General features: G+C 47.8%; 1 protein-coding gene across 6 annotated transcripts in view; it reads left to right on the forward strand.

Moving 5' to 3' along the window:
* Window positions 1-16,586, forward strand: part of nav2a (neuron navigator 2a) — a 194,310-nt gene that overhangs the window by 86,579 nt on the left and 91,145 nt on the right. For 4 of the 6 annotated variants that reach the window (XM_018763667.2, XM_018763668.2, XM_029256072.1 and 1 more), the window contains exon 1: window positions 7,843-8,318. The exons of 1 other annotated variant lie outside the window; for it this stretch is intronic. In XM_018763667.2, coding sequence (XP_018619183.2) covers window positions 8,073-8,318 — 246 coding nt within the window. In that variant the 5' untranslated portion in view covers window positions 7,843-8,072. Of the gene's footprint in view, window positions 1-7,752; window positions 7,792-7,842; window positions 8,319-16,586 lie in introns of those variants that run through there. One more of the 6 variants, XM_018763666.2, reaches the window with a different exon arrangement.

The raw sequence follows: 16,586 nt of genomic DNA on the forward strand, positions 1-16,586 counted from the left end.
CTACATGTATTTGTTTTTTCACCCTGGACTGTATCCAGCAGGCTGCGCTGTTTCAGTTACTAGCTAGGAAATGGGAAGGCCCCCCTCGCAAAGTCTGTAAATAACATCTTCACCTCTCCAGTTTCTGCACACCCCCCACGGCACATGGGTCCCACGCTCGCACGTCCTCGGTGCTGCTGCGGCCATGCGGAAGGGATGGCGCGCCTTCGCTCTTACTTGGAAAGTGTCAACGGACGCTCTTCAAACCAGATCACGTGCCATCCAGACATCGCATGTCTGCATCTGATCTCTGTGATTTGGTTACACTGTAATATAAATGTAAATCTATAATTCTGCGTTTATATTACATTACTTAATATTACATTAAATAAGATAATGTTATCTAAATTTTACAGATATAGTGGTTGGCTTTTATACTGAATTTGATCTGGGCCTGGTAGAGCCAAATTTCATTTTCTTTTAATTAAATGAGAGTCGAGCCCCCGTTAAAGAGAGAGACGACGTTGTTTGTTGCCGAAGCAAAGTTAATGAATTAATTGATTTCTTAGGGTGTAATAGGATTGCTGTGAGCTCTCTGGCTGTTAGCGATGTTGGCTCTGCTAGGGAGGGGGTGGTCCTGCTGCTCGCAGCCCTTAACCCATCTCCCCAGAACAGCCATCACGTGCTGCTCCGCTCTCCTGGTCTTGCGTGCGGGACGGGCTCTTGGGTGCAAAGTTTGGTGGTGTGTGGAGTCTGACCAGCATTGAGTACCATCTGGAGGGGGATCAGACTCACATGCTGAGAGCTAAAGAGGACTCAGTAATGAACTCCCCTTCTTTCACCAACCCTTCGACATTTGTATTTACATTTATTCTTTCGGCAGACACTTCTCCAAAGCAATGCACATCTCCAAGAACAATACCAAAGTGCATTATACCAACAGATCAAGAGATTTGAATGCAGACACATAATTCTTGAGTACAGTCAGCTTGTCACATACCACGGTATACGCCAGTATACATCACACAAGTTGCTACACATAGGGTTCTTTTGAAATTATTAACCATATAATGTATACATTTATTGTGCTCATAGGAGATAAGGGGAGAACAGAAACCGAAAGAGATGAGTTTCTGCACCCTTCTTGAATGTTGATGCAGATTCAGCAGTTGTGAGTGAGAGAGGTAGATCGTTCCGCCACATCGGAACCAGAACAGCAAACCTTTGTGATTTTCGTGACATACACAGCATAGGGCTACTTTACGCACTCCTATGGGCTGCACAACATTCACGCTGGTGGTTGATCAATCTGTTAAAGTAACTTTTGCCACAAACCAGAAAATATAACAAAAACTGCCCGTTTTTAAATACTTTTGCATTATTAATAATGCCAATTTTTGCTTTATTGTGTAGAGCAAGAAGTGTTTATAACTAATAAGAAGGAAGTTGGTTTATGTTAATACATTTATATGTTAACAAGCACCATGTGCTACAGAAGTCCTACTGTCCTCCCTTCCCCCTTACCTTCTAATTTAATGTTTCCCACCTCCTGGGCCATCATAAACTCTCAGTTGTTATAGTATCCTGTTTAACATTAATATTTCATAAGTGTAAACATTAAATTTCCATTTGAATTAATAAGCAGGGCATAGCAGGCCTTATAATTACAGTACCAAAGCATTAAAATCCTATCCTCATTTTCCGGAGCTGGGCTGTTAAACAGATGGGGAAGGGGTAACGTATTGTAATTACTGCCTATTAATTATGCAAGCTTCATTATGGGAGAGAGCAGCTTTCTGTGCAGGTTGGGCTTCTCAAACAGATTCCTTGGCCTTGATAAGCAACAGTTCACTTCCTGTGATATTTTTGCGAGCAGAGCTGTAATTTTATGTTCTCAAATAATGCTTAAAAGTAAGGTTCACTTACCCTATGCTGTATGTGAGCATTCATTTTAGGTATGACAGAACATCGTTAAAATATTTCTGTAGATGACAGGCGTTGGCTGTGCAACCGCTTGTGTTTCAGTGGCCTGAGGGTGTGTGGTGAGTCAGGCTTACAGGGTTGTTTGAGTGAGTTACTACAGGAAGGTTACACACCTCTTTCTTGTGCTTCGCTCCAGTTGAAGGACAGATGAAGACATTCTAGCAGGGCCAAGCCACCCTCAGCAGATATTGGACCTGGAGCTGCTGATTCTGCAGACAGCGCTCACTGCAGTGTCCCATTGCCTGCTTACCTTGTGTACAGGATGGTGTTTGAACTGCGCTGTGTTTGTGAGTTTTGACTCCGAATAAAATGCTCCTGTCTGAGCAAAGCTCAGTTATTTTCACCTTGAAGCGAACAGTCAACGTCCTGCTCTTGTGATTTTGAGCATGAAAAAGGTTTTGTAGAATGCGTTGTGCTTTTAGGCAGACTGTGTCCCCAGGATTAATCTCGGTAGGAGAAACCTCAGCTGACACCTTAGACTCCTTGAGAGCAAAGACGAGAAAGAAATTCGGACAACCTGCAGCTGTAGGTTGAGTAGTACTCATATTTTCTCTTCTTCTACAGAAAGGCATGAGCACATGTACTGTAGCTACTGTAGAGGCCTGCTAAACACCAGTGTAAGATCCTAGAGTAAAAGTTAATTTTCTTAAATGCCTTTTTATGTGACATCGTTGTTATGTTGCCTGAGGCTCTAATTTGCAGATACACTTAGCAGCCTGGTGTTCCCTTGGAGGAAACACTTCCTCATGGTTCAGCGTAGCAGGGGATGCTTTGCCCATTGCAGTGCAGTAAGCCATCAGATGACATTAATGAAGACCATTGATTATAGCATTATTACCCCGTACAAGGCTTATCGCGCTGTGCTATTGACAGCGTGCAGTATATAGACAGCAGAGGTTTAAACTCATCACAACTGCTTAATACATCTCTTACATTTATAGCTCTTGCATGGAAGGATTCTTTCCTCAGCTTACTGTGCTTGGCTTTTTCAGTTACAAATCAGTATTCATTTTTTTTTTTTTTTTTATTTATGAGCTGAAACCTTTTGCTGCACGATGTGACACACTGAAATGTTGCTATTTTTGTTCAGATGATGTTTATGGAACTGATGAAGAACACAGTGAAATGCGGAGATGAACGAGAAGGGTGCTGCCTGCAAAGGTTTGTCCAGCAAGACCTTTGTGTTAAGTCTGTAGGGCCACTGTTTTTGTGTGTCCTTTTTCTCGTTTTAACAGTGAATCTGTAACACTGGTGCACAAGAGACCACAGACCCCCACAGAAGACATGTTATCATCCACTGGTCGGTGACGGCAGTGCTCCACACTTCCCGTTGGCCGCGGCCTGTTTTTACTAGAATTTACTGGTAGTGTTATTTTCTGAATAAATTCCTTGTTCCTCTTAACATACTTGTGGAAAAGTAAGAAGCACAGATATAAATATGAGACGTGGCCTTCTCTTGATTGCCTTGTACAGATACACATTGTGTCCAAGAGTGGAAGATGATGGAAATTTCCACCACTTCCCACCTCCAAGATCTATGTGACAAGCTTCATAATTGGATCACTGCTGTGATCTTACCGTTCGGTTTACTGCAAGACCCTGCTCCCGTATTGCAGGGCTGTTGATAAATTCACTTAGTTCAGGTTCATAACTTCCTTCCTGTTACTGCTCTGCTTTGCAAAGCATCTCGGTTTGTGGGCTTTTTATCATTATGTTGCGTTAAAGATGCACCGAGTGACCTCTAGGAGGGTGCAGAAAGAGAGAACAATTTTCTGCTTATGAAGAGGGGCCTTTTTGGTCAGTTGTGCCAGTTGGACAGTGGTACGGTGCACAGGAAGGCAGGCGGCACTGGACAGTTGTCTGGATTGGGAAGGACATGGCAGTCTTCATTCATGGAACCGATCGCTGGTCAACACCCTCCTTATCCGGTTTGGACAGTATTGCCTCACATGTTTTCTGTTTCATGGCTTTCCTCTGACACAAATCACCCCAGTGTAAAATGTGTTCTGCTGAGTGTGTATGACAGTTACGTGCTTGGGAAGGAAAAACTGCCATGCGTTCAACATCTGCATCAATGTAGTGCAAGAAGTCTGCCCACATTGTGTCCAGAGGGTCTGAAGGGTTTGTGACTCTAGATTCAGCACATACCACTGGGCTACTGGTTATTGCAAGAACATCTTCTCTGAAGACTTGCTCCAACTCAGAAATACACTCCCTCGGTATATGTAACTCATACTTAATTAATGCATGGTTGTTATATGTAACTGCATTGGAAATGTGTCTGCAGTTATTTCTGATTATAATTAAAATTCATTTACTGTCACTTCTTTTTCTTTCCTTAAAACTGTTGTTCGTGAACTTAAAAAGGAAATGAAAGATGTTCAGCTGTCTTCCTTTATAAATCCCCAGTCGAGCTGAAAGCTAGGGATTTTGTGCTTGTGTTTTTAATCATGGGAAATTCAGGTAAGTAAATGTGTTGTCATGGAAGCTCCTTTCTTCCTGTGAGAACCGATTACACACTTGACACAAATATTTAGTCAGTGTGTGATTTCTCTCATCCTGCTGCCTTCAACATGCCGGCTTGCTCTGTGTGTCTATACATGTGTAGGCCCTCAGGATGGATTTTTGGTCCTGTATTCATTTGAAACAGTAATTAATTTGTTTTGTTAAGTGTTACAGAGGAACGGAGCGATTGCTGTAAATCCATCTTTCACTAAACGGAGTTAATTTGGTCCGCGAAATCACTCGCTTAGGTTAATTCCCGTTTTGAAGGGATCATATTAATGTTATTTATCGTGGAAAAAACAATAATGATTAATTTAAAGTACACACACACATTTTCAGAACCGCTTGTCCCATACGGGGTCACGGGGAACCGGAGCCTACCCGGCAACACAGGGCGTAAGGCCAGAGGGGGAAGGGGACACACCCAGGACGGGACGCCAGTCCGTCGCAAGGCACCCCAAGCGGGACTTGAACCCCAGACCCACCGGAGAGCAGGACTGTGGTCCAACCCACTGCGCCACCGCACCCCCTAACTTAAAGTAGGAAATCAAAATAAAAGGTATTTTCTGTGTGACAATGACAACAGGTTAGGCTCCGGTTCACCGCGACCCTGCTTGGGACAAGTGGTTTCAGACAATGCGTGTGTGTGTGTTCTTGTCCAAAGCGGCACAGGATGTGAAGCACGGTACACTAGTGTGACATTTTGATTGTTGGGCTTCTGAATGTTAAGATACGACAGGGTCCCGTCCTTCCATATCGTCCTTTCTGTGCATATTTAAATGATTTTCTTCTGTTCTGCATTTTTTTTTTAAATGTTCCCATGAGTGTTTGTTGTGTTTCCTTTGTTGCTGCTGTGTCTTTGTTAGGGCTGCACAACGCACATTTCTGGAAGTAAAATGACCGTGTAACAGGTCAAAATTCTGGTTTACTAAATTTATAGACCCGCTGTATGAAAAATGTGTCGGAATAATTTTTCTTTCTGCAAGACCCCATTATGCAAGGGAAGAGTATACTTGGGTGTATGAAACTGTGTGTACTACACATATAGGGCAAGGAGTCACTGATCACTTTGTGGACTCACACCGATGACTTGATTGCAACGAGCTGAGGGTGGCACGCAACTTTTGGGCATATAGTTTGCAGGTGATCAGTGTGTACAGCCTGTATCTGGCTCGCCTATGATCTTATCAACAAATAGGGGACAAGTGTATTCACAAACACTGCTCTTTATACCGCCTTCCATGCAAAGTGTGTATTCATGTATTCATAGTACAGCTGCAGCAGCTGCGGTAATGATGCAGAGATTGTGGATGATGTGGCTCGGTTCCCTGAGTTTTTCAACATGAATGTCACCAGGCCTCAAAATTTCCGTCATGGCCTGATATGCCGGGGAACCCCTCTGTTGCAGCCAGGAGTAGGAGGCCCACGGGAGCCCTGAATGGGTCAACTGGGTTAGTCACACACACACACACACACATTTTCAGAACCGCTTGTCCCATACGGGGTCACGGGGAACCAGAGCCTACCCGGCAACACAGGGCGTAAGGCCGGAGGGGGAAGGGGACACACCCAGGACGGGACACCAGTCCGCCGCAAGGCACTCCAAGCGGGACTTGAACCCCAGACCCACTGGAGAGCAGGACTGTGGTCCAACCCACTGCACCACCGCACCACCGCACCCCCCTGGGTTAGTCATTGCACTTAATAATATGGTGTCTGTCTCTTTGACTTTCTGTTTCGTGGGTGTCTCAGCTGGACTCCATACTGTATGAAGTGCTGTTAGATCATCCTATGTGCAAACAACACCTCCAAGACAGTGGACGGTGTTGTGGAAGCCATTTTAAGAGACGAGATAGATTTTGCATGCTCCCCCCCCGAGTGATTATCGATATCGCCGTGTCTCTATCTCGCTCTGCCACGTGAATCCGCTGAAGTCTAGCTCACTTCAACCCTCGCGGACTCGAGACCCTAATTTGCAGCAGACGGCATTCAAGACGCCATCAGATGATTAATAACCGGTGTCTTTTTGTTGCAGCGTGCATCAGAATAGCTTTGGGCAACATTCTGGACATTTATTTGGGTACATTTAGTGCTTATTTATATATCTGTGTGATAGCTGCCAGTGCCTGCTGAATGTTTGAAACTTGACTGCAATGTGCTGGGTGGTCATCATCTGGAGCTTCTCTTTCCCTCAGTGTTGTTTTAATAATGTAGCACTTGTTACAAAGCAGAGCTGCTGCGTTTCTAAGGATGTCAGTTGTTACTGGGGTGGTGGAATGAGAGTACACTTCATCCCGTGTCAGCGTTCGCGCCAGTGGTACAGGGCAGGATGTTCCTTTTGCTACAAGCTGTGCGCTGTTAGCCGTTCGCCCTGTTACAAGCGCTGCGTAACACAGCCCGGCGGGTTCGCTCGTTCCCCCGGCTGTGCCCCGGCTGGGAGCGAGGCCGGTCCGAGTGCCCCATCCCGTGAGTGTCGCTCTGGCGTGCTCCCTCTCGCTCCGAAGTCTGTGTCCTCTCTCGGATCTGGCAGGCAAGCCCAACACTTGTGTCCTAAGTTAGAGACCCAGAGAGGCGGAGGCACTTTGAGTGTGTCTGTCTGTGTGTGTGTGTGTGTGTGTGTGTGTGTGTGTGTGTAAGTGTTTGTAGACCTGCTGAGACCAGATCATCTGCAGTGAGAGGGAGGATAGTGCTTGTGTATCCGTGCGTGCGTATGTGTGTGTGTGAGAGAGAGAGAGAGAGAGAGAGAGAGAGGCAGTAAGAGCTGTTACACCACAGCATCTGTACGGAGGGGCTGGAGACGTGGCCGACTGCGCCAACTGCGCAGCTCGTCTGCCGTCTCTGTGCATGAAGAGGAGGATGCTCCGGCTGAGAAACCAGTCTCCTTAGGCTGCCGTCCAAGGACATCAGTCATTAGCTCCCCTAAGCCACATCTGCTACTTGGCTAATGCCGAGGAGGGAGAGGCCGTCTTAATCCATGCAGACATTGGGGGCGTCGCGGCAGATCTGAGGTGGCAGTAAGTTGCCTGCGCATGTTTCCTGTGCTTCCCCCTTCCTTCTTTTCCTTCTGCTTGACTTGTCGTGAGCACCAGCGCTCTGCCCGCCACAGCACCGCGGGAGCGATGAACCGGCGTTTGGCTGGGAGCATGTTCGCGGCACACGGAGGAAGACCATGCGAACGCCGCGTCTAGAGGAGAAGACCGTGAGGCTCGCCGCTCCAGCACCTGACCTGACGACTACGGACCCACTCAGTCTGCATAAAGTTGCCGCTGGGATTTTTTTTTTGCCGTTTTCTTTCCATTTTGTCAGAGGCAGGCGGTTCCTCGAGTGCGTGCATTGCTCCTGATGGTGCCCTGGAGTGCCATTTGTGTGTGTCTGTGTGTGCGTGTATGCATGTGGATACACGGTGACTCCCTCCAGCTGCCGCGCCAGACAGCGTGTGTCTGAGTGTGTACGCAAACGGGTGCATGTGAGCCTGCTCCTCGCTGTCAAGCTCGCCTCCCTGTTTTTCTCTCTCTCTCCGTCTCTCCCTCTCGCTCTCTGCGCACACTGCCTGCCTCTCCTCCCGACCGCCCACCCGCTACGTGCTCGGAAAGCAGGAGTGGAAGATGCCGGCCATCCTGGTGGCCTCCAAGATGAAGTCGGGACTGCCCAAACCCGTGCACAGTGCCCTCCCGATCCCACAGGTGCCCTCCCGTAGCGCCGGCCCGCATTCCTGCGCACTGAAGCTGGGAGGCAGCAAGCCCACGTATTCGAGCCTGATCCCTCTCAAGTCCCCCCAAGGACACGAGAGCGAGGGTGACAGGGACCCCGCCAAGAAGGGCGCAGCAGTCGAGAGCGGTGTGGACACGCAGGTCAGAGCGCTGTCTCCCTCTCTCTCTCTCTCTCTCTCTCTCTCTCTCTGTCTCTCTCTATCTCTCGCTGTCTCTCTGTGGTCATGGAGTGAGTAAAGCACAGCTAGAGTCTGCTTCCTAATTTTGGTGTTAAATTTACACAATGAGGTCTTCCTCCAGACCTTGCGCAAGGCTCGTTGGCACAGCGAATGGATGTGTGAAAGAGTGAGTGAGTGAGTGAAAAGTGAGCTGGCAGTTGTGCTGGCAGCTTTGTGTGCCGTTTATCTCGCAGACGTTCGCACATCTCCACGCGGTGGTTTGACTGGGGTGCCGGGAGCGATGGGGATCGCGACTACAGGCAGGAGGAAGACGATGCGTGCCGTCCTTGCCGCGTGCTGCCATCCAGGGTTCAGGCGAAAGCGGAGGTTCCTGCCCTATTGAACACCCTGGCTGCTTTCCCAGAGCACCGCTGCTGCGGGTCTTTGCCAGGAATATGAATCAGTGTTTTTCTGTAATGCAATTGACAGGGTGATGAAGTAAAGTGCTGCGAAGATGCATTTGATTTGGTGCTTTCGCCCTGTCCGGTGTTGTCACTGTGTGCTAATGGCGATTAAATAGTGTTGCCGTCCGGAGCGTAATCTCTGGCTGCGTGTCCATTCCGGAGAGATATTGACGTTTCGGTCGCGCCGTTTTATTCCTCTTCAAGCCCCTTTCTCTGCAACAGGCAGTCAACCTGGTGGCGAGCGTCGATCGCAGGCAGTGTGCGCAGGTTCGAGCTGAGGCTGCATGGACGAGCGAAGGGGATGAGGGAATCCCGCGGCATCATCCTCTAACAGGCTTACCGCGGTCAGCGGAAGAGTGCTGTTGCGCTTGCAGGCGGTGCTGTGTAATGCTGGCCTGCGACGGGCAGCTCCATGTGTGTCTGTGTGTCACAAGCCCGCTTCTGAGGAGGCACCGCATCTATTTAAAGATTCGGGATCTCCTCATACTCCCTTCTCCAAACAAGCTGGCTCTCTCCTCCTGGAATGAGATGCAAGCTTGAAATGTGTTGCTTTCCCCCATAAACATTTTCCACTGAGAGGAGCACCGTCTCCTTTCTCCACCTACAATGTACTTGCGGAGACGTTCCCCTTTTTGACTGCCACCCGCCTGAGGTTTTGAAAAGGGGCATTCAATACGGGACGCTGCTCAGCACAGGTTTGGAGTGGAGGCTGCGAGCATACCGTGGTTAAATCCCAGAGCAGGCGGGCTTCACCTGAATTTCCTTTACGCTCGTGATTATTGCATCCTTTGCTGCTGCTGTGAGCATGAGGAGTGGTGTGTCAGACTGTAGCCCACAGTGACGTGTAGCCTTGAAGCGTGGTTGTGTGTGCAGCTGACATGGAGATGCACTCTGCAGTGAAAAAAAATCACAGCGGTCTTACTGACCGCTCTCCCTGCCTGTGGCTCTGCCGCCCTCACCCTTACGCCAGTAAGTTGCACGCCTGTCAGCCAGGGCACTTTCATGTGGTCTGCGGGACTGCGAGGGACACAGAGCACCACGATCCGCATGAGTTTGTCATTAGGTGCTGAGGCCTCGGGTTCATCTAGTGTGCGATTGAGGGCAGGGGAGCCGGGAAATGGGATGTCCGGGAGAAAGCTGCAGGGTGTAGTTGCCATGGAGGAGCCCTGCTGTGCGGTGAGGTTTTTTTCAAGCATTTCATTTGTCGTGTCCTTCAACAGGAAGAACGCGCTCGACAAATGAATTGCGGACTTCTTGGAAGAGCTGACATTGTGCACACAGTGTGGCGTTGCCGTCGCTGCGACACGCTCGGGAAATGGGGGGCGATTATTATGTCTTTGCAAATCATCTAGTTTCACACAGTTGGATCATGTTGTTTGATGTGGCAGCTTCATGAGATGACATGTCCGTCACGGCTGTCAGAGAACCTCGCTTGGATACAACGGGCTGGACGGCCCTGATGAGAGCCGCAGGATGGGACTTGATTGCGGGGTGGCTCTGGATTGCCTGCTGGAGTATGAGCTTCACTACCTGACTTCTCCTCTAGCCAGGCAGGCCCAGCTTGCCGATGGCAGCAGCTGCATTACGGGAAGTGATGGCCCAGCATCGCCGTGTTCCGAATCTTCAATGTGCACATGAACAGAGTGACTTGACAAAGAATTGTCTCTTAAGACGATTTGTAGTGGTAGTGAACGATAAATCAAATTGCATACTGACAGCGAATGTCATTCTTAAACAGTGTAAATATGTAAATTAACAGAGGCGGTCTCTGCTGAAACAAGTCCCAAAAGGTTTTGGTTGCTTTCCAGAGGTAACAGCGACAGGTTAGTGTGTTGTCTCACACTCATTGACCCAACAGCTTTAGGTTGAGAGAGGTCACTGAAGTGTCAGTGTAACAGGTAACATCAGGTGTCACATTTCAAGAAGATAATGAATTTAATATTGTCCCAAAAAATCAAAAATGACAGTCAGATATTTGATGCTTCGGTGTAACTTATCTTCAGTACATAATTTTGAAAATTGGGCGCCGTTTTGGAGAACCTGCCCGTGGTTTGGATCAGAGCTGTCGCAGAGGGGCAGGCAGAACCACAAGAGGGGAATACAAGAGCTGAGGTGAACACGTGGGGGTCCCAGTGTTCTGACCACACTGCATGCTACATGGAAATGTATGCCAGTTTGTCAAATCTTTGATCCTATCAGGATTTAAACATTTGTGTGAAAGTAAATAACAATAGTATGGGGGGCGCGGTGGCGCAGTGGGTTGGACCGGGTCCTGCTCTCCGGTGGGTCTGGGGTTCGAGTCCCGCTTGGGGTGCCTTGCGACGGACTGGCGTCCCGTCCTGGGTGTGTCCCTTCCCCCTCCAGCCTTACGCCCTGTGTTGCCGGGTTAGGCGCCGGTTCTCTGCGACCCTGTATAGGACAAGCGGTTCAGAAAGTGTGTGTGTGTGTGTAAATAACAATAGTTACTGTATAATTTGTAAGAGTTCTTAATTTTTTAGCCTTCTGATATGTGTCTCTTGATTTCAGAATGTGTTCTTTGTTGGTAGTACTTAGGTCTGTAAGTACATTTATCGAAAAGACCCCCTGCCGGGTGGGACGGTGTACTGAACTAGCCTGTGTAACTAAGTGCTGCCATCTGTTGGTGGTGCTCAGGTCTTGGAATTACACTGGATTACATGTTACATGTTAACTTGCAGACTGCACTGGAGGGACATCCGAGGAAACTCTCAGAATCTCCAACTAAAATCGCTAATCTCCCAGGTCACCATCCATCTCTGTTATAGCAGTATGATCTTGTGTAAACAGCTGTGGTCAGTGGCCGTGTCCAAGCGTGCTCCCAAACGCACAATGCTCGTAACAGAACAGTCCATATGAGCCTTCTCCTGCCTGGAGCCCAGCCTTAGCGGAGTCCGCACTGCAGCATGTGCTGCTCGACCTAGTGTATATCCAGAGGGATTATCCCAGCTAATGTGCAGTTGGCCGCCCTGTGGCTCCAGCAGAGGATTAGAGCTCCTTAGCTGTTCCTCAAAGCCACCTTCCTGTTTCTCTTGAAATGCGAATCCATGCTGTCGATCACACCCGTCGCCCATTTGCCGTATGCTTTTGATCTGCAGGCCCTCGCACGTCCTTTCTCTGAAAATTTTAAAGCACAACAAGAAACAGGCCGATAAATAATTGATAATTATTTATAATAAATAATTTATTCATGAACCTGCATATAATATGCACCCAGACATGGCAGGAGAGTTACTGCGGGGGGGGGCCTGCCCTGCCCACAGGACCTGTGATGCTAAATGAACATGTTGTTTTGGCATCAGAGAGGAACATATTGCTAAGACCTGTGTCCATCACCTGTGCCTTGGAAGCAAAGGAGCGCCACACTCTCTGCAAGCAGGGGAAGGGGCTGTGTCCTCAGCGGTGGCGCTCATACGGCGGCTCCCGTCCCGCTGACACACCTGGGAGGACAGCATGGTGCCTTTGCAACCTCTGCTGCCCCCTAGTGGCTGCCATGCTGACAACGAGTGGCTTCCGCATGGAGATGCTGTCATCTTCTGGGCCATCAACACAGTCTCCTGCCACAGAGCTGTGTCTCTCTCATGTGGATAAACAAGGCTTTGTGTTTCTATGCAGACATCCCAGTAAGAGAGTGCGGGTGGTTTGCGTGGTTGTTCTAAACTGCCACCCCACCAGCAGTGCTCTGCTAGACTGGATGCTGTCAGCAGTACCTCCTTGTGCTTAGAAGTTGAGACCGCTCCTCTGGTGTGCACACTCAGGTGTATCCACAGAGACAGCGTGTGGAGGCCTTGATCAGCGAGGAGCTTGTGTTGCTCTGCAGCCTCTCTCTCTATCTCTCTGCCTGTCTCCGTTACTGAATCTCTCAGTCTATTTGTCTTTGTGTCGCCGTTCAATTTGGAATCAGCATCGCTGACAATTCTCTTCATCTTCAGCGAGGCAAGTGATAAAGAAGGTGAAGCTGGGAACCAGAAGAAGAAGTGGGACTCGGTACATTAGCACCCTTCGTTCTCAAAGCGGCCGTGCCCCGCCGGTGCTCGCAAACACACAGCTGACTGCAAACGTCATAACATTTGAAAGAAATCCATTTGCATATTGTCCCTTTCCAAGGCAGAAAGCTTCCGCAGATGGTTCCTGGAGTCGGAGAATGACCGGTATTTTATTAGTCTGCTTGGTGCACTCAGACGTTCAAGCTGGAGCAGAAATATTGTGCCCCACCCTGCAACATTGTGCCGCCCGCCCATCGTGGGCCGTCGCCGGGCCCCCTCCTGCTGTCTCTGCCACAGAGCCGCCAATCCCAGTGGGGTCCATTTGACCATCTGTCAGGGTGATAAGGTCCTTATCTTAATGGGAATTCTCAAGATAAAGACCTTCCTATTAGTTTTTAAGCTGCTATCTATTTTATTCATAAAATGTAATTATTTTTAAAATAATTATGATAACAGTGAATTTCTTATGAAACTCTGCCATGGACGGTCCCAAGCTCAGCTGAGAAAGGAGGAGGGTTGGGCGTGGGGCTAGCTACCCCTCACGGTAAAAACCTTGACAGCTACAGAAACGCCAACAAGGAAACTTCATGACGTCTCAGCTCTTAGGGACACCTGGAGAGCCCTTGTTGGCAGCCTGTGCCCCAAGAGGGGTGGAAGGCATAAGAGGAAGAAGAATATCTTAAGAGGAAGCTTAATAAAATTGCGAAAAATTTCGTTTAACACAAGATATGTAATATATCAATATTTTCCTTTTACAAACCGAAAGCAAAATGTCTACATATAATCTGTACAGAAAAACAGGAAACAGAGATATGTTTACTCAGTATATTTTGGGGACTGTTGTTCTTTTCTACTTGTAGTATTATGGATTCTAATTAGTTAATTTGCAGCATGCAGTTACAATACGAAGAAGTGTGTAGCCAGGCATCATTGGGCTGGTCTGTGCTGTAAGTCACTCATTCCTGTGTGTGTGTGTGTGTGTGTGTGTGTGTGTGTGGGTTAACATTTGCTAATGGGCCTTTGCTCTCCATGACCCATTGCAGGAAGTCGGCATCAAGGAGCTGCTTGGTGAGAAGCAGCAGCGGATGTCACTTCACAGGCCAGGCTGGTTGGAGGCAATGATCTAAATGTGGGGACAGCTGGTCGTGTTGCGGTTAGCGCTACTGCCTTCGGATCTGAAGGTCGCAGGTTTGATCTCTAGCTCTAGTACTGTTGAGTAAGGTACTTGCCCTGAATTGCTCCTGTAAAATTGCCCTTAACATTGTACGTTTCTTTGGAGAAAAGCGTCAGCTAAATGAATAAATGAACAGGCAGGTTAGATTTACATCCGTGTGTATTTTCGCTGCAAAACTGAGACCCTTTACTCTTCATCTTCTGGGCTCCTGGACTTCCTCTGTGCAGCTGTGCTGGAAGCCAGTGATGAGCTCTCATGCTGTATTTCTATATAAACAGGCTCCAGTGTACTGTACTACAGCGCAGTGTGTCAAAACCCATCAACTTTAATAATGTGCACATTAGAGGTCGGCTGCTGTCCGTTTCTGTACCATCCGGCAGGTGGTGGCTGATGGCTACTCGCGGCACAGGGATTAATACGCTCACTCTGCAGGGGTGTTTAGTGGATGTCTGCAGTAAATAACAGCTTTCTTTCATGGTACACAAGAAAGCATTATTAATTTTTGCAGCATTAAGACAACATGGGAATTTAGCACGGGTCTTTTCTATGTAAATTAGCCAGGGTGGTGTAGCGCCCCCCCCCGCGACATGAGATTCTCGGTGCAGTTATGCAGACGTGTCAGTGGAATGGGCTCACCGAGCTTCCACTCCATGAGTAGAAACAATGTGTGGCTCTGCTGGTTCAGCAGAAAGGCCCCGAGTGTCCCACTTCCAGCATACTATGATTAGAAATACCGAATATAATTCTTCTCCCCCGAGCTTCTCAGTAAATAAAGCGACACGTTGCGCAGCCTAACAGTGGGAAAAGTTCTTTGAACTTCTGCTGTTTAGCTTTGCGTTTGAATGCTTTTCAAGTCTGCTTTCTGAGGATGTCTTTGTCTTGACAAGAGTACAGTAACATTTGTTTCAGGAACTGTATTTGCATTAATATTTCAGGAGTATTGCTTAATGGAGATCCACGATGTAGGTTTCATCACAGTGATATATAGAAGTTGCAGATGTATATATGTATATTATTGTACAATATATCATATAATTAAAGGTTTCTTAGGGTTACTGGATTTGCTCTGCATTTAAGTGCATGGCCGTATGGTCACAGCTCAGCTCAGGCTGTACGTGTGCATTAATGTCGCACATCTGCTCTATTTTTCCTTCTCCATTTACCCCAGAATTAGCTTTTGTTGGAGGACCTCCTGTTTAACGCCTCTTCCTTTTTTAGGAGGGTTTAGTGGGTTGCCAGGGGGTAGTGTCACATCCGCTACCTGTTTCAAGGATTAATAGCTTGTTTTGTGAGCCCCTCTGGAGTTGAATTTGCCACTTGGGTTACATTCATCAGGGCAGTTTTGTCATTTCGCAACAACAGTGTGAGATATTTTTGTGTTAAATTGTTTTCAAGGAAATGTCAAAGGTCACAAGTGTCTCTCAAAGGCAAAGGTGGAGAGGTCGTCTTTGATGGAGATTTTCCTGCTCAATCAACTGCTCCCACATTACTTATGTTGGTAGGATCATTGCAGTCATATACAGGCCATCGGCAGGTCTCCCTGAGCTCCTTCTTGTTGTCTTTTATGTTTTTTCACGTAAAAGCAAATCAGCAATAGCAAGTCTAATTGTGAAAATATTTTTAAAAAAACATGCTTACAGGCTTATGGTTCAATCATGTGTTTTTCTCTCTTTTCATTATGTGTGTGTCTTACTATGATTTTTGCAGATAAAGAGGTGTGTTAAAAGCCTCTGCTAGATCGCCTCTCTCAGTGTTTGCGTTTCACATTGAGCATCTGCTGTAGGTCTTTTTGAAGTTTCACCGATCACTCAGCTCCTGTCTGGGTGGAATTCCAATGAGCCCCATCTCTCTGCCGTGGGCAGCGGGACGTCAAACACTCACCAAGGCACTTTTAATTGGAGCCTTTTCCGCAAATAGTTGAGTGCTCTAGTGCCTGTCTGTGTCGGCAATTTCCTGTGCGAATGGGCCTTTCCGTGGAGTAGTGGAGAAAGAACCATTTGCACTCAGACGGACTTGTCTGTTTTGAAACGTTTCATTAATTTCCATAGTGCTTGTGGGTCATTGGTGTCTGAGAGCAATCTGTTGGTGAAGTATCATGGTTACTCAAAGGTGATGCAAAACATGTGACCAATGCACCAAGGTCTACTGGTACACCGTTGATTTTTACCTTGAGCACTGAAATGGGCAGTGACACTGTATGTCTGACCTTGAGAAGGTCTGGTGACCACTTTCTGGTCCGCGTATTGTTAGCCGTGTTCTCTGAAACCCTGCCTCTGAGTGCGAACATGAGGGTGCTAGACATGTGGGCAGAGACACCCTGCGCCCTGTGATTGCTAAGATGTTTGGCCCAAACAGACCCTCTACCAAACTGGTGTACCTCCCTCCACCCCTGAGAACAGCCCCGGAGCCACAGTAGGACCAGAACCGTTGCTGGTAGGTTCCTTTTCGTGAGCCGCAGAAACAAAGGGTCTCCGCGCTTATGCTGTCTTGTCCAAGGTTGCTTAGGGTCTTCCACGTTCACGCTCTACAAAAACACAAAAAACTAAGGATTCCAAGATAATCTGAGTTCCTAAATGATCAAAAAAGTTTCCAGATGACTATCTAATAAGGTG

The sequence above is a fragment of the Scleropages formosus genome, chromosome 11 (assembly GCF_900964775.1).
Source record: "Scleropages formosus chromosome 11, fSclFor1.1, whole genome shotgun sequence".
NCBI classification, from domain to species: Eukaryota; Metazoa; Chordata; class Actinopteri; order Osteoglossiformes; family Osteoglossidae; genus Scleropages; species Scleropages formosus.